The sequence below is a fragment of the Pelodiscus sinensis genome, chromosome 3, assembly GCF_049634645.1.
Source record: "Pelodiscus sinensis isolate JC-2024 chromosome 3, ASM4963464v1, whole genome shotgun sequence".
Lineage (NCBI taxonomy): Eukaryota > Metazoa > Chordata > Testudines > Trionychidae > Pelodiscus > Pelodiscus sinensis.
Genome location: NC_134713.1, coordinates 84,950,159 through 84,975,782, shown reverse-complemented (window position 1 = coordinate 84,975,782; position 25,624 = coordinate 84,950,159). Strand labels below are relative to the sequence as shown.

The 25,624-nt window shown below is 43.0% G+C and overlaps 1 protein-coding gene across 6 annotated transcripts in view; it reads left to right on the top strand.

The window, feature by feature from the left end:
• Positions 1-3,788: 3,788 nt before the first annotated feature.
• Positions 3,789-25,624, top strand: part of MCM9 (minichromosome maintenance 9 homologous recombination repair factor) — a 67,628-nt gene continuing 45,792 nt past the window's right edge. For 3 of the 6 annotated variants that reach the window (XM_006123074.4, XM_006123076.4, XM_006123077.4), the window contains exons 1-7: positions 4,475-4,592; positions 5,911-6,233; positions 9,356-9,672; positions 12,783-12,864; positions 15,315-15,515; positions 17,613-17,738; positions 20,014-20,133. In XM_006123074.4, the coding sequence (XP_006123136.2) occupies positions 4,561-4,592; positions 5,911-6,233; positions 9,356-9,672; positions 12,783-12,864; positions 15,315-15,515; positions 17,613-17,738; positions 20,014-20,133 (1,201 nt within the window). In that variant the 5' untranslated portion in view covers positions 4,475-4,560. Of the gene's footprint in view, positions 4,173-4,474; positions 4,593-5,910; positions 6,234-9,355; positions 9,673-12,782; positions 12,865-15,314; positions 15,516-17,612; positions 17,739-20,013; positions 20,134-20,615; positions 21,632-25,624 lie in introns of those variants that run through there. The other 3 variants (XM_006123075.3, XM_075924051.1, XM_075924050.1) reach the window with 3 other exon arrangements.

Sequence of the window (25,624 nt, the reverse complement as noted above, 5' to 3'; positions counted from 1 at the left end):
CTTCCTGCGGTGGAAAGGAGAGGGGGACAGTACAGCATCTGCGCACCAGGTCTGGGTCTCAGGAAGCAGGTGGGCTGCTCTTCCCCTCCCCCAAACAGCCAGCACGCTTCCTGAAATGCCAGGTCTGTCATGCTGCCAGGAACTTCCTTCCCCCTGCTTCCTGCATTCCTGCACGTGAGGGTGGGGAATAGGAGTCCCAGGACTCCACGCCAGCTCCAACTTCTCAGGAAACATGCACTCTTCCTCAGCTCCCCACAACAGCCACATGCTTCCAGAGAAGTTGGAGATGGCATGAAGTTCTAGGACTCCTACTTCACCTCCCTCCCTCCCTCCCCCAACAAATACACACAGGAAGGCAGTAGGGGGATGGAAGTCCCCTGCGGCATAACAGAGCCAGCTCTTTGGGGAAGGGAGAAGAGCAGCCCACGTTTCTTCCTGAGACTTTGGACCTGGTGCACAGCTATGGGATCCCCAGGTACCAGCTGAGCTGTCCAAGTTCCCTCCCCCTGGCCAGACCACCACAAGTACCCTGCCCCAGTGCCCACCAGCACCCTGGTTGAGTCAGGGGTCATTGACCCACAGAAGAGTCAGTTGGGGCCACAGAAATGAGAAGCCCTCAAATCCCCCTAAACCTCACTAATGTGGCCCCAACTGAGACCTCAATCCCCTGGCATTCCAGCCCCCCTCATAAATAAAGACAATGCTGAAACATTTTGTGTTTGACATTTTATTTAAAAATGAAGCCTGGCCAACAAGCCCCCAATAACACTCCTGCGCGCGTACACACACACGCGCACATGCGCACACGCACACACACGCACCCCTGAGCCTATCATATCAGAATCCCGTCCTGAGCTTCTCACATCCGCAGTCTTGTGCCACAACACTCCTGTACCATCCACACACTGCAAACCTGTGCCCTGAGCCCCTCTCATTCCAACCCAAACTCCTACACACTCACATCCACAAGCCTGTGGCTGGCTCACCCTCCACCTGACCCCAACACACTCTATCCTGGAGCCCTCTCCCTGAGCCAGCAGCCCCTTCTCCACCACCTCCTGCACCCAAATTCCATCCCAGACCTTGCATTTCACCCCATCTCACACTCAAATCCCTCATTTCCACCTCAGAGCCCACACCTCCTGTCTCAACACAGTGAGAGTAAGGGCTGGGGACAGCAAATGATGGAGAGGAGGAGAACAGAGATGGTAGGGCCTCAAGGAAGGCATGGGGTTTGAGGGAAGGATGAGGTAGATCTTGGCTTACCCTGACATTTAAAAAGTGATCTTGGGTGTAAAAAGGTTGGAGACAACTGCGTTAAGGGAAATCTGTCCTGCTTTGTACACCGGAGTCATTCATCATCCATGCTTCAGTAAGGAGCAGCTCTGCTGTGTGTCTCCCTCTCCCTGACCTCTTCTCTGCAGTGGAGGAGTACAGGGGCAGGGGAAGATCCTCATTTAAGCACTCCCTTCTCTCTTTCTTCCTTCCCCCTTCTGCACAGCTAGCAGAAAAAACCTGGGAGCAGCTCAGCTGTAAGACTGGCAAAGAGGCAGATGAACACAGGCTTGGCTATAACTATGCACACTCTGCCAATCAGGTGGGCAGGTCAGAGAGAAATGCTTGGTGGGCTGAATCTGGGCTCTGGGCCTGATTTTGCCCACCTCTGATTTATTGGGATCTGTAGTTCTCACAGCTTGCTTGTAATATAAGTAATCCAAAACTTCTGTAGACAGTCTTCTTTTGCAATACAAAATTAGTCCAACTGGCCCCAGATGAGGGATTTTGCTAGATCAAGGGGGTCAGTCATTTCAGGCTCCCCAGCTGGTGCCCCTCCCCATCACTTCTCACTGGGCTTCCTGGCTTCCCCTGCAGCCTAGCTGAGCTGTGCACTAGGTCCTGCCCCTCCTCAACCCAGCGGAGCCAAGCCAAGCACCGTCTCCCGCCTCCACTCACCTGCAGCCCAGCTGAGCCTTGTGCCAGCTCCTCACCCACAGCCCAGATGAGCCACATACCAGCTCCCAGCCCCCACCCTCTGATCCTGGAACATCCATGGTCATGCCAGACCAGAGAATCCTGGATTTTAGAGGTACAACCTTTAGTTCAAAGAAACTCTAACTCGGTCACTTTCCTAACTGGTTTCCTTCTCTACCTGCATTACAGATTTACTAAAATTGGAAGACCAAATCCTAAAAAAGGAAAAGGTTAGCATTACTAGCATGAATAGTTCCACTGAAAGCAATGACCTCGTTTATGCCTCTGTAGGACTGCAGCATACATTTTTAACCAAGCTGTAATACTGCTGCCTTCACAAACAGCTTGTGTCCACATAAAACATGGAAAGATAATTCCTAGTAGTGCAAGTTTACTGTTTTCACCTTGCTTGCCATAGAACATTAACATTATTATATAATCATCTCTAAACACACTGCAGGTTTTGGTAGAAATAACTATTTAACCCCCATCTCCAATGGCACCATATCAACAGCTATGTAGCTAAGTGCACAGACCAAATTATGTCTGACACTGAGTAGTCCTGAAGCACTGTAGAGACTAACAAATGATGAAATGAACTATTCCAAAATAGCATTGAAATAAGATACACAATTTGAGCTATGCAAATTGAGTATCTTATTTCGTGTTACAGTGCTATATAGACACACCCTAAGGTTACATCTACTGAAAATTGTGTAGCTTACATTGAAATATTTTGAATTTGGGAACGTCTACACAGCACTTCTTTGAAATAGACCACTCTTCCTCTAACTTCCTTTACCCTTACAAAGAGGGTTACAGGAGGCAAAATAAGCACTTCTCTGGCAGGAATGTCAAAATAACATCCATATCGGTATCCTTCTGAGATGTTTGACACTGTTATTCTTGTATCTGAAGGAATCTAGCAAAGCTACATTGTTTAAAAATCCAACAAACTTTAACACAGTCAGAGCCCTAAAACAGTTGCAACCCCCTTCCCTTTCCTGTCAAAGCACATTGTTTCAATTCCTGTCCCCCACCCTAATTTTCATTCAGCCCACATCCACCTCAATTCCAATTAATGGGGTACAGGGAAACTTAGTAGTGGGTAGACCCGCTGTATCAAGTAAACTGTAGTCATGCCAAAATCTAAGTATATTTAACATAGTTATTACAGTAGCATGGAAGGCCCTTTATTAACATACAGATAACTGAATAATCTTGAATGAATCCATAGTTAGTTTAAAGGAATTCAACAACAGTAAGAAAAAAAATTGGGGGGGGGAGGAGAGTTCTTTTAAAAAAGCTTTCAACTGGGTATAAGAACATAAGAACGGCCATACTGGGTCAGACCAAAGGTTCATCTAGCCCAGTAGTCAGTCTGCTGACAGTGGCCAGTGCCAGGTGCCCCGGAGGGGGTGGACTGAAGACAGTAATCCAGCGATTTGTCTCATGCCATCCCTCTCCAGCCTCTGAAAAACAGAGGCCAGGGACACCATTTCTATCCCCTGGCTAATGGCCTTTTATAGACCTAAACTCCATGAAATTATCTAGCTCCTCTTTAAACTGTTATAGTCCTAGCCTTCACAGCCTCCTCTGGCAAGGAGTTCCACAGGTTGACTGTGTGGAATGTGAAGAAGAACTTTCTTTTATTAGTTTTAAACCTGCTACCCATTAATTTCATTTGGCGTCCTCATTTGTATGTCTGAGTATAGGTCAGGCCAAAGAGAAGTGCCCCTCCAGGCACCGATCAGCTGGCACCGTGCTATGCAGGGCACCCACAAAATCCGAGGGCACTTCTGAAGTCCAGGCTGCTTGTTTACAGAACTGGCTTTTTGATGCTCGGATTGGCAGAGTATCGTTGCGCCGCCCTTTGGCTGGCGGGAAGGCGCAAAGCTGCCAAAAGGGAAGGCTACACGGTCCCTTACGTGCCGACACGGAGCAAGCCTAAACCGCGTCTAGTGTGGCGGCGCGCCCGGGCACAACGCCTGTCCAGGTCGCGGGGCAGCCTCCGCGCCGCTCCCGGGCTCGCTCTGCCCTTCCCGAGCTGCGCCCAGGCACGTTTCCGGCTCGCTGGGCCCCTCTCGCCGGCCGCCGCCGGGCCTGGGCGCGGAGCGGAGGGGGCGGGACGGAGCCGCTTCTCCTGCCGGGTGAGGCCGCCCGCTCAGGGTCGCTGCCTCGGTGCAGCGCGGCGGCTGCAGGTAATCGCGGCGGGGCGGGCGCGGGAGCCCCCCGAGCTCAGCCCCGCCGGGGCAAGGCCCGCGCCCCTCCCCGGCGGCAGCAACTTTGCGGCTGCGAGTTCCCCGCGCGGGCTGGGGCTGGCCCGGCGCCATGTGCGCCCCGCTCCGCGGCCCCGGCCCCAGGGCGGCGGGATTGGCTGCCGGGGCGCAGGGAGGTGGGGCTGGAAGGCGCCGGGAGCGCAGCAGCAGCAGCCCCGTTGTGCCCCCTGGCCCGCGGGGCTGAGGCTGCTCCGGTCTCGCTCCTCCTCGGGCGCCTCTGTCGCTTGGGGGAGGGTGGTTGCGCGACCGCAGTGCGCTGCGCAGCCACAGAGCCAGGCCCGGCCCTTTGACGGCGCTTGGGGGGAGGGACATGAGGTTACTTCGCTTCTTCCTCACCTTCGTGTAGGTTTCCCTCATGAAAATAGTCCCAGCAGGGCATGCCTGAGTGGGCTGGGGCGCCTGACTCCAAGTGGCGGGAAGAGGGGGTTGCCGCTTTGTAGCTGCTGTAGGCTGCGTTCATTGCACATACCAGGGGTTCCTTATGACCCTTCGTTTCTTTCCCCCACCCTCAAAGCTCCATGTGTGCCATCCCCCCATGCCATGGACTGGCTGTGTGCCCCTTCATGCCTCCCTCAGGGCTCTATGTGTCCCCTGTTTCTTTTTTCCCATTCCTCCTCTGTGCCAGGATCTTAGTGTCCCTCCATTCCTCCTCCCCCATTTGCTCTTTTCCCCTGTCAGGGGCTTTGTATTCCCTCCCATGCCTGGTCTCCTTCATTCCTTCTCCCATAGCCGAGGCTTGGTATGCACCCCTTCTTCCCCCCATTCTGATTGGATGTGGCATTCAAAAGTTATGATTTTACACATTGACAGAAAAATACTGTCATGCTGAGTGGAAGACAGCACTTACACTCTGCCAATCAAAGAACATATTTAGGTTACATATATAGTTATTATTTGAGAAATTTAGAAATAGGAACATCACGGGAATCACAGAGCACCTGCTCTTCACACACAAAACATTTTTTTTTGCTTAGTTGTTAGTTTGTTGCCTAAAGTTATTTATGCTCAAGCAAACACAAATTCTCTGGTATGTGTTCCATTGACACTGACTCAAAGGAAAATATTCCAAGCTCAAAACTGCAAAGATGGTACATTTAAGCAAGAGAGGGTTCCTGCTTCTCGGCAAGTTACTGCTAAAACTAGCTGCTTATGTAATTATAGTTTATTATTATGCATATTCCAGTAGCACCCAGAATGTGTTAGGCACTCTCTACATAATATAGGAAAGCCATTGCAGCCCTGAAGAGCTCTATCCTACAAACAAGCACATGCTTAACTAACTTTATGAATGTGAATAGTCCTTTTGCAATCAAAGTATATTGTTGCGTGTGTAAAAAATCTAATGGCTAGTGAGAGGTACTTAAAAGAAACTGATATATCTTAAATTTTCTTGCATGTCAATGAGAGTTTTCACTGAATAAGGTGTGTGAAATAAGACTATTAAAGTTAATGTGCATGCTTGGCATATGGTAGTTTTCTTTCATAAATTTCAAAGCACTTTACAAAGTATCTTTATTCTATTTTAATACATTTCTGATCATGGGATATATAGTACTTAGCATACACTAGTTTACATTATTCACTTGTGACCTAACAAAATATTCTTTTAAAAATGGATTTTTTAGGTTTTTTGGAATGTTTAATTTTTTCCCTTTTACAGTTATAGATGCAATATGCTATTAAATGCTGACCAAGTAAACCTAATTGGACAAGTGTTTGAATCCTATATTTTGGAGCATCACAAGAATGACATCATACATATCTTAAGGGAAAAAGATGACGAGAGACATTACCCAGTCATTGTTGATGCCCTCACCCTTTTTGAGACCAATATGGAAATTGGAGAATATTTCAATGCATTTCCAAATGAAGTGCTTCCTATTTTTGATAACGCATTGCGCAGGGCAGCCATGACAGCTCTGCAGTCTGCTTCTCAGACTCATGATCTTAGCATTAAGCAGAATCTTCATGCCAGAATATCAGGTGAGTTATTGGGGTATGTGATTCCACATGATGCTGTGGACTAATGTTTTGTAGATGGGTAGGATTCAGAAGGGACTTGGGTGCTGCCTAACCCTGTAGGGCTCCTCAAGTCCCTAAAGATCACTGGTTAGGTATTGGGGAGATTGAAGACCTAGGGTTCCAGTCCCCATCAGGCAGAGCAGGGAGTTGAACCTAAATGCACACATCCTGGGTGAGTGCCATAACCAATGGGCCAAAGATCGTAAGGGTATATCAGCACTACTTCCTCCTCCTCAGTTTTTCCTGGAAAAAAAGGCATATGTGCCTATTTCCAGTACAGGGTTCACAGCTGTGGGTCCCAAACAAAGATAGATGCTTCCTTTTGGCCAAGAATTAATCACCTAATTCCCTTTAAGGGGTGCAGTTGAGGCCACAACTCTCCCCTCAGCATTTCTGACTGTTTAGCTTAGGTGGCTGCTTGATCAGTGTGTTGGCTTTTGTGTATCCCATTGTTAGGGGCCTAAGTGTAGCCATATATTGTATAAGGAGTCTTAGGGCCTGATTCAAAATTTCTGAATTTCACTGGGCAGCTGAGTAATGAAATGCTAAGCATTATAGTACCTAAATCTTCCATGATTATTTGCCAGGAACTTTAGTGCTTTAGTAGCATTTGGGAATATGATTAAATAATGATTGGGACTAATATGTCTTTCTAGATAGAGTTGTATTTTAATGAATGTGGTAATAATTTGTATTTTAACTCCTGACACTATTGATTTTTGTAGTACAGGTGGGAATCCAAGGTGTTGATATAGAGAAATAAATGCCATGCATGATTACTTGAATTTGGTTACCACTAGAAGCCAGGAGTTAGTGGTTTCTTGGGTTGGCTAAGTATGATTGCAGCTTTTCCCAAAATTTACTAACATATTAGTATCGTGCATGGAGAACTCCTGGCCTTTGAGGTAAGGAGCTCCGTTCCCCAGTACACAGAATGGTATCAAGCCTGACATTTTATGCAAGTTTCCAGGAAGTTATAACTGTGATATAAATATACACTACTACAATCCATCATGTCGGGTTTTTTCCTTGGTTAATAACAAATTGCTGAAGTATTTATGTGATGTTAGTAGTATTAGACAGAGTTAAGGTTTAGTAATTAAAAAATTGTTATATAGACCTATGTGCTTAGATTTTGATGGTAAATGTTTACTTAAACTTTCAGTAGTGTTGAATAGGGATGTGAACGACTAGTTGACTATTCAATAAACATTTGCAAATACTTATCGGATAGTCAACGCACTAGTCGCTTCTCCTCTCTTGCTGCCTCTATCAGAAAGAGGCAGCAAGTGCGGATGGAGTGGAGGGGGTGGTTCAAAGCGACAGCACTGCATGGAGCCCTGGGCCAGATTCACACAGCACTGCCACTTTGAAACACCGCATGCAGGCCAGGGCCAGCTGGAGAGTTTCCAGCTAGTCCCAGGCTGCATGAGACGTTTCAAAGCAGCAGCGCCACAAAGAATCCCCACTGAGCCTGGGCTCCATGTGGCGCTGCTGCTTTGAAATGCCACATGGAGCCTGACGCCGGGCTCCCCATGGTGTTTCAAAGCAGCCACGCCACATGGAGCCTGGGGTCAGCTGGGGATTTAGAGTTACCAGTTGACCCCATGCTCCCCACAGCTCTTTTGCCTTTGAAGCCTCCAGGACTGTTGCTACACTTCAAAGGCAGAGATGCCCTTATTGACTAATTGAATAGTCCATGCAAATTCCCTAGTGTCGAGCTAGAAGAAAAGGTTATAATATAAATATCTGGTGTTTCCCCCAATAATCCTTGTTTCAAAAAGTTATTATAATTGTGTTTACATTCAGGAATATAATGTGATTTGTCACTCTGTCTTTCATAAGCCTATTTAGTGACTTCTACAAGCAAAAAATAAAACACTTTGCCACACATTATAATTCATGCAGACTTTAGGCAGCCATTAATTTTGTGATATAAAAGAGACACATGACTTTCTCTTTCTTACCAGTTCAAGGTAATCTCCCTTGTCTACACTACAGAGAAGATCAGCTGCTGCTCTTGATCTTCCTGGGTTCTAATTAGCTGGGTTCTAGGACACGGTAATTTGAACTTAGATGGGTGCTTCGGTCGATGCTGGTAGTCCTGCTTCCATGAGAAGTAAGGGAAGTCAAACTTTGACTTCCTGCAGTCTGGACAGTGCCAAAAGTCGAGTTAAGGTGTTTGACTTCAGCTAAGCAATTAACATAGCTGAAGTTGCCTATCTTAATTTGACTTTATCCTGTAGTGTAGACATAGCCCCTGTGTTTAAAGCTTTTTCTAAACCAATATTATGATTGCAATTGCACACCTCTTTGCTTTATAATTAGCATCTTAAGCATATATTTTTTTCACTCATAGTGTTACAAGAAGTAGTGGAAGCTCTAGGAATCAATATCAACAGAGAGGCTGACGATTGCTCCAGGAATAAAAAGGAGTAAATGTTCTTGTAGTTTAATTTCCTGAGGATGCTATCTTTCATTAAATGGGCAAAAGAGACTAGAATCTTTTTGATGTGTGGAGTTTCTCTTCATTCTTCCAAAGTGGGTTGGTAGGGCGCCTTCCTGTATGGAAGGAGTAGGGGGAACAGCCCTGAACACAGTGAAGAATATAGTCTCTCTTTTAACCAAAGAAATAAATGTTCTTGAATAGGAAAAGGACATCTAGGAATCCAAAACTGGATGAAAGTTTCTTTCTCCCTCGGGTGGGGAAGAGGTGAGAGCAACCTTGGCATATGCGCAGTTTAGAGTCAGTTGGGGGGTGAGAGAAGCTACACTCAGCTGCACGGATACCCTCTTATTAAGTGAGAATTGAAAGATAAACTTGTCTAGCTGAAGGTTTGCATTATGCAAATATGAATGCACAGGATTTTCTTTCAATGCAAATCTCTTCAAGGGTGATGGAGTTTTTGCTTAATTACCATTAGCCTAAACACCAGCGTGTGCTCAGTATCAAAGCATTTATATAAAGTTGACCCTATGATGTTATTACTAATGTACTAAAATCTACTCAAGGACACATGTACACCACATGTTTAAAAGCTTAGACTTGTGGTCTTGATAATGTATATCTTTTCATTTCACAGGTTTGCCCGTTTGTCCTGAACTAACCAGAGAACGTATCCCTAAAACCAGAGATGTGGGTCACTTTTTGTCCGTTACTGGGACTGTTATTCGTACTAGTCTAGTGAAAGTCCTGGAGTTTGAACGGGATTACATGTGTAACAAGTGCAAGCACGTGTTTGTGGTCAAAGCTGATTTTGATCAGTACTATACTTTCTTCCGTCCATCAGCTTGCCCTAATGAAGAAGGCTGCAATTCATGTAAATTTACTTGTCTCTCAGGAACATCCTCTGCTCCCACCAGCTGCAGAGATTATCAAGAAATCAAAATTCAAGAACAGGTAAAAAAATGGAGGGGAAAGGAATTAGGAGGGATAAAATAAATGAATTGCGTGGAAAAATAAATTAGTCTAGTAAAAGTAATAGGGCCTTAATTGGTAGTGTAAATAGGGGGCGAACTCAATAGAGCTTTATCTGCTTATGCCAGGGATTAATTGCACATGGTAACTAATAAAAGATCTATTAACATGCTACTGTAAGTGGAAAAGCTGTATAAACCTTTTGTAGTTATTTAGAAAATTGCCCGGATGGGAGGAATGGTTCTGGACATCTTATTGCCTGTCATTCCAAAACTCGAGCTAGAAAATGAAGCTTATATCCACAGAAACTCCCATGCAAAATTATTCCATTTGTTAAATTACTATATTTTTTAAAATCATTTTTATGCACCGTAAGAAACACAGCTAATTCATGGATTAGATTAGGGTGTTCGTAAATTACAATACAAAGTGGATGTTGTTTATCTGAGGGCTTCTCTACACCAGGAGTTATTTCAGAATATCTAGTCCTGATAAACTGTTCTTGATTAGGGATGATAAATTTTGATTAATTGACTAATCGAGTAGTCAATGCAATTTGCATCAGTTATTCGATTAGTTGATAAGGGCACCTTCGCCTTTGAAGTGTACACCTCAAAAGCAAAAGTGCTGCAGGCACGGGGCCAGCGAGGGACTCAAGCAGTTCCCCTTTGAACCCCAGGCTACATGCAGCATTTCAAAGCAGCAGCGCTGTGTTGATAAGAGGCAACAAGGTAGGGGGGGAAGCAATTAGTCGACTAGTGTGTTGACTATCTGATAAGCATTTGCTTATTGAATAATTGATTAGTTCACATCCATATTCTTGATTAACTCAATGGCTGTGTCTACACTGCACCCCTTTTCCGGAAAAGGGATGCAGATTAGACAAGTCGGAATTGCAAATGCAGCGGGGATTTACATTTTCCCCGCTGCATTTGCATGAACATGGCTGCCGCTTTTTTCCGGCTCGGGGCTTTTCCGGAAAAAAGCGCCAGTCTAGACGGGGATCTTTCGGAAAATAAAGCCTTTTCCGAAAGGTCCCTTATTCCTGATTTTTAAGAGGAATAAGGGACCTTTCGGAAAAGGCTTTATTTTCCGAAAGATCCCCGTCTAGACTGGCGCTTTTTTCCGGCAAAGCCCCGAGCCGGAAAAAAGCGGCAGCCATGTTCATGCAAATGCAGCGGGGAAAATGTAAATCCCCGCTGCATTTGCAATTCCGACTTGTCTAATCTGCATCCCTTTTCTGGAAAAGGGATGCAGTGTAGACACAGCCAATGTGTTTACCATCTTATTATGAATGAGAGAGTACCTTATTCCAAATTAGCTTAATTCACAAGGAGTTTATCAGAAATAGTTAATCTACTTTAAATTCATATTTTACCCTATATTGGATTAATTTTCTTGTGTAGATAAGATTTAAACCAACTCTTTATATGTTTCATATCTGATCATAATATTTGAGACGGCTCTCATGCAAACTGTTTAGCCCCCCACAAAAAATGCCATCTCTGAGTGCCCCAACAGCAAATCTGCAAATGTCTGTCCTTTCCAGTGTGCAATCACCTACACAAATGGTCACTGAACATTTTGCTGCTCGAGATAACATTCAGCTATGTATATGATAGGCATCCCCTCAGGGTGGACTATGATTGTTACTTCACTAGGGAAGTTGTTATGAAAATTCAGTATAATTGGGACATACTTGGTCAGTGCCAAGTGGTTAAGAGGTGAAACATTTTTTACTAAATATGAAAAAGATATTTTTGTTCATATTTCTATTATTGTATTTGTGTTCAATACACTCACTTTTTTAGACTTCTTGATATCCAAATTAAGAGGGCTCTGACGTGTGTGTGTATACATGCCTGTGTGTGTGTGTGTATACATATGTACACACACACACACACACACACACACAAAAACTGTGTGGAGCATGAAAAATATTTTAACAAAATCAAGACATTTAATTACAGAAGAAGTTAAAGTATTTCTGATAGTGCATTCCTTATGTCGCGTATTCACTTTACGCTTATTCAGATTTTTAGGATTTTTTAGAACTATAATTTTTTTCTTTTGCTGTGTTCCAAATATCTGAACCATGGGATAATTTCATCAATAATATGAACCTACTAATATTAAGGGAGTTACACTAGGGAATAATGTGACTCTGTGTATATGATCTGCCCTGTTCAGTGATGCCAGTAACTAATGTACCTGCCACCAATAGCCACAAAGATGTTTATAGAAATCAAATATTAGACAAAAACATAGAAACAGTGTTTAGGCACTGGAGAATGAATTAATCTATAATTCTAATATGGATAAACATTTTCTACAAAAGAAGAAAGCACTTCTCATTGCTGTTCTGTCTGCAGTGCACAATTTAACAATTATGGCAGGTTTTTGTGAGTAACTAGAAAAATGCTTTAGATGGAAATCGCTTGTGACAAGATTGCATAGACTTTGCCTTAAAGGAAAAGAGAAATGCAATAATTACTGACGTACCTGTCAATACATATTCTCCTGATCATGTTTGATTCGTTTTTCCCCTGCTGTTGGTTTAGTCTTTGGGATTTAAGTGTAAGCTTCTTTCCTTACCTGTCAAATCTTGTTTAAATACCTGTACTGCGGTGGCATCTTCCAATATATACAATTATGAAGAACTGTTTAATTTTAAAGCAAACATCAGTGCCTGCAGTAACCTTTGTTTATTGAAATCCTGCCTGAAGTAATTTTCAATAATAGCAAAAGTGTTCATTTTTTTTACAGCATTTTTTTTTTAAGTTGCTCAGCACCTTCTGAATATGGCACCTGGAGATAATTTAAGGTTCAATTCTGCTTTCATTGATGTCAGTGGCAAGATTCCCAACTTAATGAGAGTAGCAACATGTTCATTGTCTGAGTTTTGTGCGAGAAACTAAGGATATACTCCTTTATAAGGAATGAAGAATAGGTCTTTGGTGTGCAGAATAATGGTTCTGTTGCAAACCAAACTGGTGTGCTTTTGCTGCTTTGCAAACCAAAGCAATAGCATGTGGTTGTTGTATGGCACCTCCCTGTAAAAAATGCATACCCGTTGTCTTCCTGTCTGCTAGGTTCAAAGGTTACCCGTTGGAAGCATCCCACGTTCTATGGCAGTTGTCCTGGAAGATGACTTAGTGGACAGTTGCAAGTCCGGTAAGGGCAATGAAATGTTCCTGCGTAAAGTTATATATAGTACTTTTCTAGTTTGATTAGACATTTGTACCTAGAGTGAGTTCAGGTTTATTCTTCATGTGAAAGAAAGCATCTCCAATAATGCTCATGTATCACTTTGTTATTGTACTAAGTCAATGTGTTAACATGGCAAATTAATTCTGTTGCAGAAAAGCCCATCCTCTTATGAACATCATAGCATTTAAACAGAAAAAATGCTGCGATGTAATATTTCATGGGCTCCAGAAGTTATTTTGAGACCTGTAAATATCAGGACACTGAATCTCCCTGACTAAATTGATACAGCCCCAAAGACTGGTTTGGGAAACCACGTATCCTAGCTTTCTGTAGAACAGGGGTGGGGAACCTCAGGCCTGGGAGGCTGGATGCGGCCCTCAGCTTGCCTGAATCTGGCCCCTGAAGCTCAGGGCCCCCACCAACATTGGGGAGTTTGCACTGGAGCACCAGTCACCCCGTTGACCACCCCCCCCCCCCAGGCTCTGGTGTGCAAGGGGAAGGTGGGACATATCTTTCTCCTTCTCATTCGGGGACCACAGTGGGGGGGGGGAGGTTCTGCTTCTCACTTGTGTGCGGCCCCCGACTGGTTTTTCTGTGGGTGGATGGCCCCCAATTCAAAAAAGGTTCCCCACCTCTGTCGTAGAAGAAGGGCTGCAGGTGGAAACATCAACTTAGTGTGCACTGAGAGTCAAAAGCAAACCATTAGACTATAAGAAGAATGGAATAGAAAATAATAATCAGAATATTATAAGCCCATTATATAAACAGATAGCACTCTCTCCCCAGCAATACTATGTTCACTACTGGTCACCCTCTCTCAAAATGATACAATGCCCAAGGTTTACCACAGCGGCACTGACCATTGTTGTAGAAAGGAAACAATACTAGATGGTATAAGACTGCTCCAATACAAGATCAAAGAAGAATGAAGTGGATGAGTGGAGGAACCTGGAATGAGGACACAGCACACACATACAGGGAGTGGAAAGGAATAGTTTGTGAGGAGAGGGATGTAAGTCCCATGGCATGTTGTGGATAGGAAATGGGAGGCACACAGAAACTCTGGCAGGGGGAAAAATGGCGGGCCCTGTTATGGAGGGGAAGCAAAAAGTGCAGAGGCAAACAGAGCCTGTGACGTGGGGGAGGGAATGAGGACGGGGTATGGGAGAGAGGAATGCATACACGTTGCTGCTGGCATGAAGAGGAGGTTGGAGGAAGTCCCTGAAATATAGAAGTTGGGCGGGTGGCACACCTTGAGCTTATGTGGGGGAATGGAGAGATGCAAGGAATCCCAAAAGTGACCAGTGTTCACGGATCCACTCTGAGAAAGCTGCTACCAGGATGCTCTGGTTTTTTTACTTACTCGCTCCACAGCCACAGAGCCTCACAGTTCCCATGAGCTCCGATTCACAGTTTGCAGCCAAGGGGAGCCATGGGAAGCAGCAGCCTGGGTCAAGCTGCTTCCCGCAGATCCTCTTGGCTGCAAACGGTGAACTGGAGTCAATAGGAACTGTGAGGTTGAGTGGCTGCAGAGCCTCTAACTAAACAAACCCAATTAGCAGCTGTCTCAGAGTGGGTCTGCGGACCACTTTGAGTAACACTTCATTAGACCTAAAGAAACAGTACAAAAGTTGTATAGAGTTATGATAACTTCAGAATGAAGCAAATAGTATTATACACAGAGTACCACTCTTGATTTAGATGTATGGATTAAAACAAAAGAGCAAATGGAAGTTTTAGTATTTACAACAGTAGCGGTCTCTGACTAATTTTATCCCCAAATCTAAAGGCACGAGAAAAATCCAAAAAAACATAGACATGAAATAATTTAGTAAAACTATCAGATTAAACTTGGGCCAGTTTTAGGTTTAGTAATCCCTACTAAAAAGTTTTTATTAAATATGACAGTGTTTTTATGAGTGCATGAAACCTTAAAGTGAAATTGACTATAAACAAATCTTGGAATAACAAAGCTTATTTTCATTATCTGATCCAATAGAGATGAAAAAAGAAAATAAAGAGCATTAATAGTGAAAGTAAATAACATACATTTTAGATGTCGTTGCTTGTTAAATAGATAAGGAATTTTTAAAATAAGTTTTTGAACTTTACATGTTTTTATGTTAGAGTAGATTGTATTATTTTTGCTTGTTTTGGATTAATAATTAAAAAAAAGTATTACAAAATATTAGTCCTAGCTTTTATTCATAGACATAAAAAAGCTACATAAATTTGCCTATTTTAGAGATGCAGTAATTAATTTCTTTTTTTTCTAGCAGCATCTGCTCTACAAATGTCTAACGTGCTCTACTATGTTTAACTTAGCTATTAATTTTTGTATATACTAAGCAGGAGTTATGACTAATTTTTTTAAAATTTAAAATTGTTATGACTAATTTTGTTCCTACTCTCAGGTGATGACATCACAGTGTATGGAGTGGTAATGCAGAGATGGAAACCTTTCCACCAGGATGTGCGCTGTGACCTAGAGATTGTTTTGAAAGCCAATTATGTTCAAGTGAACAATGAACAATTAACAGGAGTTATAGTTGATGAAGAGGTTCGCAGGGAATTTGAAGACTTCTGGGAAAAACATAAAAGTGATCCCTTAGCAGGTTTGTAAACAAAAGTGAAATAGGAACTGTACTTGGATTTTTGCTGGAGACAACACTGAAAATTATATTATTGACAACGTTTTTTTCATTCCCCCATCCGATAATTCTCCTCGGAAACTATTGGTCCAATCGAAAGTACACCTTCAGATCCTATTCTCTTCAGGAGTATTGTACATTCAGCTCTCCTGCTGATCAGGCCATGTCTCACTCTGTCAGACCTTATCTCATACAAGCAGGATAAAACTCCAATAATTTCCATTTGTTTTATAACTGTAGCATGTGTTTGTATGATGGTTTGTCTTGTCTTAGTAGCTTAAAGAATAATTTCTTGTTACACAAAATTTCCAACAAAGGAATATAAAATTCTTATTTGAAACTAGCTTTAAAAATGTGCACACTTCAAATCCACACCAAAACTGTACTTCTATGATTTACCTTTTGAACATTATACTACTGGAGTTGCCACAATTATGTTGCACTTAACAGGGAGTGAATCTGAGTGAGAAATGGGGAGCATGTTAGGAAAAACACAATGCTATTTTGTGCAACAAGGAAAAAAAACAGATGAGTTACAGCACTGTGAAGAAATCTTTTGGGCCAGATCTGGTTTAGTCAGCATTGCTCTCTTGACTAGACTAATATTGGAAAAATATGGCTCTGTGTCTCTGTATCCCAACCTCATGTGAATCAGCATTTATTTATAACAAATCCCATATCTGAGTAATGTTAAAAGTAACCTGTTTCTATAATAGTTGTACACAGTAATAACACTTTTAATCCTTAAACTACACTTCTTCACACAAAGTCCTTACTGCTGGCATAGCCATAAGGAAAGCAAGATATCATTAGTCTTTGAGGAAAATCTTCATGGTCAAATAAATAAGCATGCTAGGTTGCAAACACAATAGGCAGTCATGATCATATACACATTATCTTACAAGAAAGAAAACTCTTTCATAAAATGTTTTCCCCCCAGTATTATGCAGGGACTTTTATTTGTTTTTATTTGAAATTTGAACAGCTATGGTTAACTGATGAGCTATGTCGTGTAAACTCTTAACTGGCTACCAGATGTTTTATATGTGTGTCCTTTACACAGAGAGCTAAGTTTGTCATAGTGTTACTCTGGATTTATGTTAGGGTCACTCCAGTTGCTTTCATTGGCATTATACTGGGATAAAACCAGAGTAATGTAGTGGAGAATCATGCCCTGCATTTTAACAATGCTGCAAAACCCTTAGATATCACAACACATCTTATACAAAGTAGGCCTCACCCTATCTTTAGTATCCTTAATTTCTACCGGTTTAATGGTGAATCTATTAATCTAACATACACTGTCTTGATACACTTACTTCCAAGTTTAAAACATCCATTTTAGGGATTCATGTCATTTACTTTAAGGTTGGTTGCTTAGCTCAGTATGCTAGCAGTGAAGAGTAATGTATAGTCTTAGGTTTCTTATTTCTGCTGTGCTGCTAGTGTCAATGCTTCGGATGGCAGAATTAATTCTGTTATATCTCTCTTCACTGCTAGCGAAATCAGCTTAACAGATTGGAACATTTCAGTGCTTGAGAGAGTAATGGAAGGTGAGGAAGAGACCACATAGAAATAGGGAGCTAGAGAGATTCAGTAAAATAAAAAGATAGGTGAGAGATGAGCCAATTTTCTGCATCATGTACAGTACAGTGTATCTTGGCATTAAGCACTGTGCGTTTTTTTTTAACTCAGTGGAGCTCTGCCAAATTACACCAGCTGTGTATCTGGCTCTCTGGTTCCTATCTGCACACAATGAACTAGTATTCAACAGGATAAACTGAGGGCTGTAAGAATTTGGCCTCTGTGGTTTCATCTGTGAATTAAATATTCAGTCTTAGGACTTCATACTAGTGCCCAGCACCTAAGATCCAAGTGCCTTCCACCTGAAAAGGTCATAGAAAGGAATGTTGATTTATATCACTTGAACATGTGGCCTGATGGTGTTTAGTCTTTGAAGTGAAGGATGTTTGGATCTAATAGCTGCTTTGGGAGTTGGCCTGTTTATGTTAATTTAACTTTAAAACAGAGCTTGAATGCTGCTTTTTGCTTCTTTTCTAGGGAGGAATGAAATTTTGGCTAGCTTGTGTCCCCAGGTTTTTGGATTGTATCTGGTGAAGTTGGCTGTAGCCATGGTGCTTGCTGGGGGTGTACAAAGGACTGATGCTGCAGGAACTCGAGTGAGAGGTTAGTATTCTTGTTTTTAATAGTCCATTTCCTCCCTCCATACATGCAGACATTCAAAATAAATATTAGAGCGAAAAAATCTGCAGAAACAAAATCATTCTGAGCGAGAATATTGTTTAATCAGCATTTGGGTTTCCTATTTTTAGGTTTACTTTCTATTTTATTTTTCCAAAATAATTTGAGTGATAGAGACCAGTTTTCAATGCCCCATTGAATAAAGTATTAAAAGCAATTAATCTAAGTAAAATAGAGGCTCAAATAAAAAGTAGTTTTATAAATGATGTTTTAAAATGTTTTAGTAGTAGCACATCCATAATGGAATTTGGCATCCGAGTGGAATATTTCCATAGTGTGAATCTCTGTCCTGCATAGAAAAAAAGTAAGGTTTGCTCTAATTCCTAATGCCAGATTTTTCCATCTGTGATTGTCAGCATGTTTCTCTTAGAACTGTTACTGTAAGCTATCTGCCTGCTGATTCGCCTTCTGTTGTTATTAGATGGCAAATGTGCCAGGTGGTATGTAGGTCATTGACTATGTAGTCTAAAATGTGTGTAGATACAGGTATGGAATATATCAATTTAAATACTGTAGCAGCCAAATCGAGTCAAATATATCCTTAAAGTGAAGTCATATTGTCTATATTATTTATATAAGATAATTTAATAATTTTAGAACTCTGATGAGATATTTAGTAACCAAAATGTTTACTTTTGTAATTGCTTTGTATTTGGAAATTACTGAACTTCATGATTATTGGAGCAAAGCAAAATATTTTCAATTATTAATTAGTAGGAAAAAGTCTGATTTTTATTGCTTATTTGTACAATAATTACAAGTTAAATAGAGGAATCATAACTAAGCAGCGGTTCCAATTCCCTTCATTACTCAAGCTGGGAGCGAAACATTTACTATAGCTAGTACAGGCAGTCCCCGAGTTACGCGGATCCGACTTATGTCGGATCCGCAGTTACGAACGGGGTTTGCTGCCCGTCTCCCTGGTCTGCTGGTTTCCAGCAGACCAGGGAGACGGGCAGCAAAGCCGCGGAGCACGCAGGCAGCGGACAGCCCAGACGTGCCGCGGCTGTCCCGCTGCCGGCGTGCTCCCCGGCTTTGCTCCCCATCTCCCTGGTCTGCTGGAAACCAGCAGACCAGGGAGACGGGGAGCAAGGCCTCTGAGGACGCCGGCAGCGGGACAGCCGCGGAGGGTCTGGGCTGTCCGCTGCCCGCGTGCTCCCTGGCTTTGTTCCCCGTCTCCCTGGTCTGGGGAGACGTGGAGCAAAGCCGTGGAGCACGCGGGCAGCGGACAGCCCAGACGCGCCGCGGCTGTCCTGCTGCCGGCGTCCTCAGAGGCTTTGCTCCCCGTCTCCCTGGTCTGCTGGTTTCCAGCAGACCAGGGAGACAGGGAGCAAAGCCGGGGAGCACGCGGGCAGCGGACAGCCCAGACCCGCCGCGGCTGTCCCGGTGCCGGCGTCCTCAGAGACTTTGCTCCCCGTCTCCCTGGTCTGCTAGTTTCCAACTGTACTGGACCAACCCGGCAGCACCCCATCTGCTCTGCCCCAGGCGTCCTGATTCAGCCACTGTTGGTCAGTTTCAGCAGCGACTGAATCAGGACGCCTGGGGCAGAGCAGCTTGGGTGCTGCTGGGTTGGTCCAGTAGCGCCGAGGAGCGGCGCTACTGGAGCAACCCAGCAGCACCCAAGCTGCTCTGCCCCAGGCGTCCCCAAGTCAGCCGCTGCTGAAACTGACCAGCGCTGACTACAGAAAGCCCGGGGCAGAGCATCTCTGCCTCGGGCTTCCTGTAGTCAGCCGCTGGTCAGTTTCAGCAGCGGCTGAATCTGGATGCCAGTTCCAGCTTACATACAGATTCAACTTAAGAACAAACCTACAGTCCCTATCTTGTACGTAACCCGGGGACTGCCTGTATATGCAAAACAAGTCTATTAAAATATGAAAACTGCTAGGTACTGGGTGATCCTATAAAGGCTGCATATGTGATTATTTTAAAGAACTTTTATAATGAAAATTGAATTTGAACTCTGCAATATGATTAAATTGCATAATTGTGAATTATACAATTTTGTCATATCTCTGAGTGATGTTAGATGTGATAATCTTGCACCTGAATTATTTATTGTATTGTATCTTCAGAGGTAAATTTTATATGAAGAATTACAATTATTTTAGTTAAAAATGTCTGCCTTGTCTGTCTTTATAAATGTAGTAGTCAGTATACTACCTATGCAACCTGAAGTGTTGTGTATTTATTTTTTCCCAAGGTGAATCACATCTTTTGTTGGTTGGAGACCCTGGTACAGGGAAATCTCAGTTTCTCAAATATGCAGTAAAGATTACACCACGATCTGTGCTTACTGCAGGAATTGGATCTACAAGTGCAGGTATCTGATATTCAGTTGTGCCAAGCAGGCCATTCTCTTCTTTTTTATTACAGTTTATCTAGGAGTCTGCATCAAACCAGGGAGGTGTTTTATAAGCATTGATATAAGTTACACTTGATTGTATTCATCTCTAGAACAAAAATTGTTGTGGCACTGGGCAAATGAGAGTTGGAATGGTTCCCTACAGGTCTCTGGGAATATATCAGGCCCTATAGCCATACCTCCCGTGATGGGTACAAACTTGCTTCATCCAGGCCTGTCTAGTAGAATGGTGTGGTAGGAATTTTGTCATGAGATCTTCATGGAACCTTCCCCCAAACAGTCATTCTACTGTTGTTGTTTTTTTATTTTTGTTTTTTCCTTTGGAGAAAATGATTCAGGCCTATATTTTTTACATTTTCTGGCTTTTTTGATTCTTTCAGAATGCGTGCATGCTATATGGCTGTTACATGCAGTAGGATCATTCTCTTTCTGCTTTACAGAGACCACTCCTCTTTTCTCTTCCTACTGCACGTTTTGGGTGGATGGCAGGTCTGCCTTATGCTGCTGAAGCCTTATCTCTGGCCCATAAAGAAACATCTGAAGAGCAAGTTTTCCCCTTTAGTATGCCCTAGATGGCACCAAATGCCAGATATTGTTAATAATTCTTCCTGTGGGTCAATACAAAGCCTCAGGTCCTTCCCCCAGCTTTGCAAATTACTCAGTTTGAACAAAGTGACGTACAGTGTACTGTGCAGCAATCAAAGTATCCCTCAGGAGCAACATACAAAGGATTTCAATTGATGCGTTTAACAGAAATGTGTTTCTCAGATAATGTTGCTCTTCTTTCACTTCTGTGACTTGGAAACAGCACGGTGTTTCAATGGGAAGAACAAAAGAATACCTATTTTCCCAGTCCCTTGAGACCTGTCCATCATGTGTATATAACCCAGGTGCAGAGAGGATTTCTCATTAAATATTATTACTCCTGACTCTAAAACCAAAATGTTGGAAAGTCTATTTGCAGAGGAGCCTCAGGCGTGTTAATGCTCAGAATCACCTTGAATGCATCCATCAGTAGTAAGAACAGAACAGGCTGTACTTTGAACTTGTTAATGGTTCCTCAGGGGTCCAGGGTCTGACAGAGAGCGACCTGGACTAAACACCTTGCGATCATTTCTTACATTATCACACTCACCTTTGTCAGTAATGTCAGCCCATGCTAGCCAAGTTCTTGTACCTCAGGTTTGCCTTGATCTTCCCGAGCTTTCGCTTACTTTTCATACACTACATGAGAAACTTTCCCTTTGGGAAGCTAGGCCACATGACCACCAAAGACACTGGAACTTGGAGTCACTTGAATCACAAGTGTGCTTTCCCCATTTACACTTGACTAAATACAACCAGTTGTCCTAGGCTACGTCTACCCCCCACCCCAAGGAATGAGCTAGAATCTCACAGAGAGCTCCACTGCCACACACTAGGGCTACATCTACACTGCACCTCTCTTGCGCAAAAGCCTATGCAAATGAAGTGCAGGTTAGCATACTGCCATGCGTCATTTGCACAATGAGGGGTCATTTTTGCGCAAACCCCCCCCCCCTTGTGCAAGAGCAGTTCTTCCTAAAAAATGAGGAAGAACGACTCTTGCACAAGAGGGGTTTTTGTGCAAAAAGGAGCCATCTAGACAGCTTCTTTTTGCGCAAAAGCCTCTTGCACAAAAACAACCCCTAAGTAATTATGCAGATGAAGCATGGCAATATGCTAATCTGCACTTCATTTGCATAGGCTTTTGCGCAAGGAAAGTGCATTGTAGATGTAGCCCTAGTGTGTGGCAGTGGAGCTTGCTGTGAGATTTTAGTTCATTGCTTGAAGCGGGGGTGGAGGGGAGTGTCTCTAAAATCATAAAATCACCTTTGGCTGTACATCAGTGAGGCTTTTAAAAATAAAGGAACCCACCTACCCCAGACCCATCTGTGGCATGTGCATCACATTTCCAACTTTAAACTCTTATAGTAAGGTAAGGCCCATTACTGTAAGAGATAATCAGGCTCACATCTGTCTGGCTGAGCAAATTACCGCTACATTCACTTCACAATCCCTTTTCACTGCCAGTGAGGTGAAAAGGAGACTTAGTGTAATTGAGAATAAGACCCATGTAAAACTGCTGAATTAATATTACTGAATGAAGTTCTTTCAAATTTGCTCTGGACCTTAGATCTAAAAGCTGTTTATTATCCATAAACCCCCCACATTTATTCAGCTGCCCATGTGTAATTTCCAAATGGAATATGTGAGGTAAAACTTCACTTTGCTTTTGGAATTTTGTGTTCAAATAGCTAAAATTTTGCTGGACCTTGTCTGAGGGAAAATCACCTTTTGTAATAAGAACAAATGTGAAAAATATTGTTCCTACAGGGCACGTTTGAGAGACATATACAGATAAAAAAATGGAGGGAGTATAAAACTGAAATTGATTCTTTCCTTAACCATAATACATGATATGATAATTGAGCAATATGTAGCTGATGCTTTAAAAATGGGTTTGCCCAAAAAACTTGCCCTTTTAGTCTTGAATAAACCCTGGTTATTCGAAAGGGGAATAAAATGGGGATTTCGTTAATTTCATTACAGTACTGATTAAGGATATTAAGTGGTCGATTGACACTTCCGAATTCCTCCTTTGAAATGTACAAAGCCCCCACTGGGCTCCACGTGCAGCCAGAGGAAAGTCCTGCTGACTCCGGGCAGTACACTGGCCAGCTTTGAAATGTACAAGAGTCCCCAGCGGGGGCTCTTGTGCATTTCAAAGTGGAAGCACCTGCATGGAGCCCGGGCTCCATGCTGCGCTGCTGATTTAAAATGCCACGCAGAGACCGGGGTCAGCTGGGAACTCCCCAGCTGAACCCAAAGTCTGCGTGGCATTTCAGCAGAACTGGGGATCAGCTGGGGACTCCCCAGCTGACCGCGGGTTCTGCGTGGCATTTCCCCAGAATCCTGAGCTCTGCACAGCGCTGCCACTTTTAAACACCAAGGCGGCATTTCAAAGGAACAGCGCGCCACAGCTGAGCCTGGGTGTTTCAAAGCGGCAGTGCCGCACAGCTGATCCCGGGATCAGATGTATGGCACTGCCGCTCTGAAGTACTCCCTCTCCCCCCCCCCCCACCTTTGCGGACTATCTGATAGAAGCAGCAGGGGGAGGGGAATCGACTAGTCAACTCACTATCCAACTATCCGATAAGAATTTGCTTCTCAGATAGTTGATTAGTCCTTAACATCCTTAGTAGTGATGCTTTCCACAGGGTAAAGAGAAGGTATTGGAGGAGTGTTTCCTGCGTCAGAAAGAGGAGTGTGTGCCTCTTGCTTCTTTTGATTAACGGTAAATTCTATAGACAGCTAAGGAAAGTAAGGGTAGATGCTCGCTAACTGATTGTTTAGAGAAGTGGCCCTTTGTATGCTTTTCTGGTAGCATATATATTAAGATATTTAGTGGGCTAGCAACAACGTGAAGTCAAGCATGAGATCTTGATCTTTAGCCTTCAGTTTCTCTAGATGAGGAATTGGATGAATACATTTCTTTAGCCACAGTGTTTTCTTTTTTTTAAGTGCATTGATTTAAAATGGCTTATACTTTTTTTACCTAAAACATTGACTTTATGAACTAATTTTTTATGCAGCAACTCAAGTAGATGCTCTGAATGGTAACATTTGGAGAGTTTCCATGTTAATGATTTTACACATTTTAGATTATCTAGTTCCTGTTTTATGTGAAGAAATAACTTCTCATTTGCAGGGTTTTTTCCCAAGGTGGAAAGACTCATTCCTTGAATCTTGTGTTAAAAAGTGATTGATCACAATGTAAAAAATGTGAGTCTGAATAAAAGTGTATAAATTGCTGACTTTTCATTATAGGATTGAGAAATACTGTGGGCAGTTACATAGGTAGCTAAAGGGTTTTCTGTATGGCTATCACCTTGTATTGTAACATTCAAGAGCTACACAAGAAAATGGTGAGTATGCTACTGGAGCAGTATTTAGCTTTTCCATTCTCTGGTAGAGGAGGCTTTGCTTTGGATATCCATGCATTTTATTTGTGTTCTCTCCCTCCATCTTTAACCTGCAATAGTTGGAAAATATTGTCACAGAGAGGTTTTGAAGCATGCCCTGAAAAGGTGTGTCTACACAGCAAAGTTATTTTGGAATAATGGCTGTTATTCCGAAATAACTATGTGAGCATCTACACGGGAATTCCATTATTTTGAAATAATTTCAAAATCACAGACAGCTTATTCCAACTTCTGTAAACCTCATTCTGCAAAGAATAACGCCTATTCTGAATAGCTATTTTGAAATAAGGTGTGTGTAGACGCTCCCGTGTTGCTATTTTGAAATAGACCCTCACCAGGGCCATTCTAAGTTATTCCTCCTTGGGCTCGAAATCGAGATAACACGTCTACATTAGGGAAGCCTGCCTTGGATTAATTTTGAAGTTTCTCTGCAGTGTAGATGTGCTATTTCAAAATAAGCTATTTCAGAATAACTATTCTGGAATAGCTTATTCCGAAATAACTGTGCAATGTAGACGTAGCCAAAGTGATGAGACTCTGGATTGGTCTAGAAGCTCATTCAGTAGCTATTGCCCCATGTGTGGAGCCCTGCAAATCTGCTGATAGCCGCTTTATATCTGTGGTAGCCACATCCACACTAGGGATATAAGCGATTAATCGATTACCCGATAAGCTTTTGCTTATCGGGTAGTTGAGTAGGAATTCGACTAGTCACTTACTCCAAGAGGCAGCGACAAGGGGGAGCATGAGCCAGTGCTGAGGGGAGCCAGCTTAAAAGCCAGTTCCCCCCAACACCATCTCCACAGGAGGCAGAGGGAAGCAGGGAAACAGCGCGAACAGAAATTGAAACTGTTCTGCTCTCACCTGTCCTACTGCTGCTCCTCTCCCTTGGAAATGTACAGGAGCCATAGGTGGCTTCTGTACATTTCAAAGGTAGAAAGGCAATGAACCCACTGCATCTCTCCCTTTGAAATATACAAGCGCCACAAGCGACTCTTGGGCATTTCAAAGGGAGAGGTGCAGCGGGATAGGGTGCGCCCTCTTTATTGCCTAATCTAGTAGTCGATGGAAATTCCATTGACTACTCAAATAGCTGATTTATCAAAATCTAACATCCTTAATCTGCACATATGGATGCAGATATCTGCAGCTCATTTGTGCAGATAGAGACGCAGACAGATTTTGTGACAGTGCAGAGCTCTACCTGTGCACCAGAATATGGTGTCCCCAAGCTCACACATTCTTTATGGGGTTTTTGAGGTACATTGTGCTACATAAAAGTTGTCTGAGTAGGTTATGAATGCAGATGTAATATATAATGTAGCTGGTCTTGATCTACCAATGACATTGAAGATCATGATTAAGGTCTTGAATTGTCCGTGCAAACTAGTGGAGTATTTGGATCACAGCAGCTTATTACAATGGGAGTGAGAGTAACCATATTA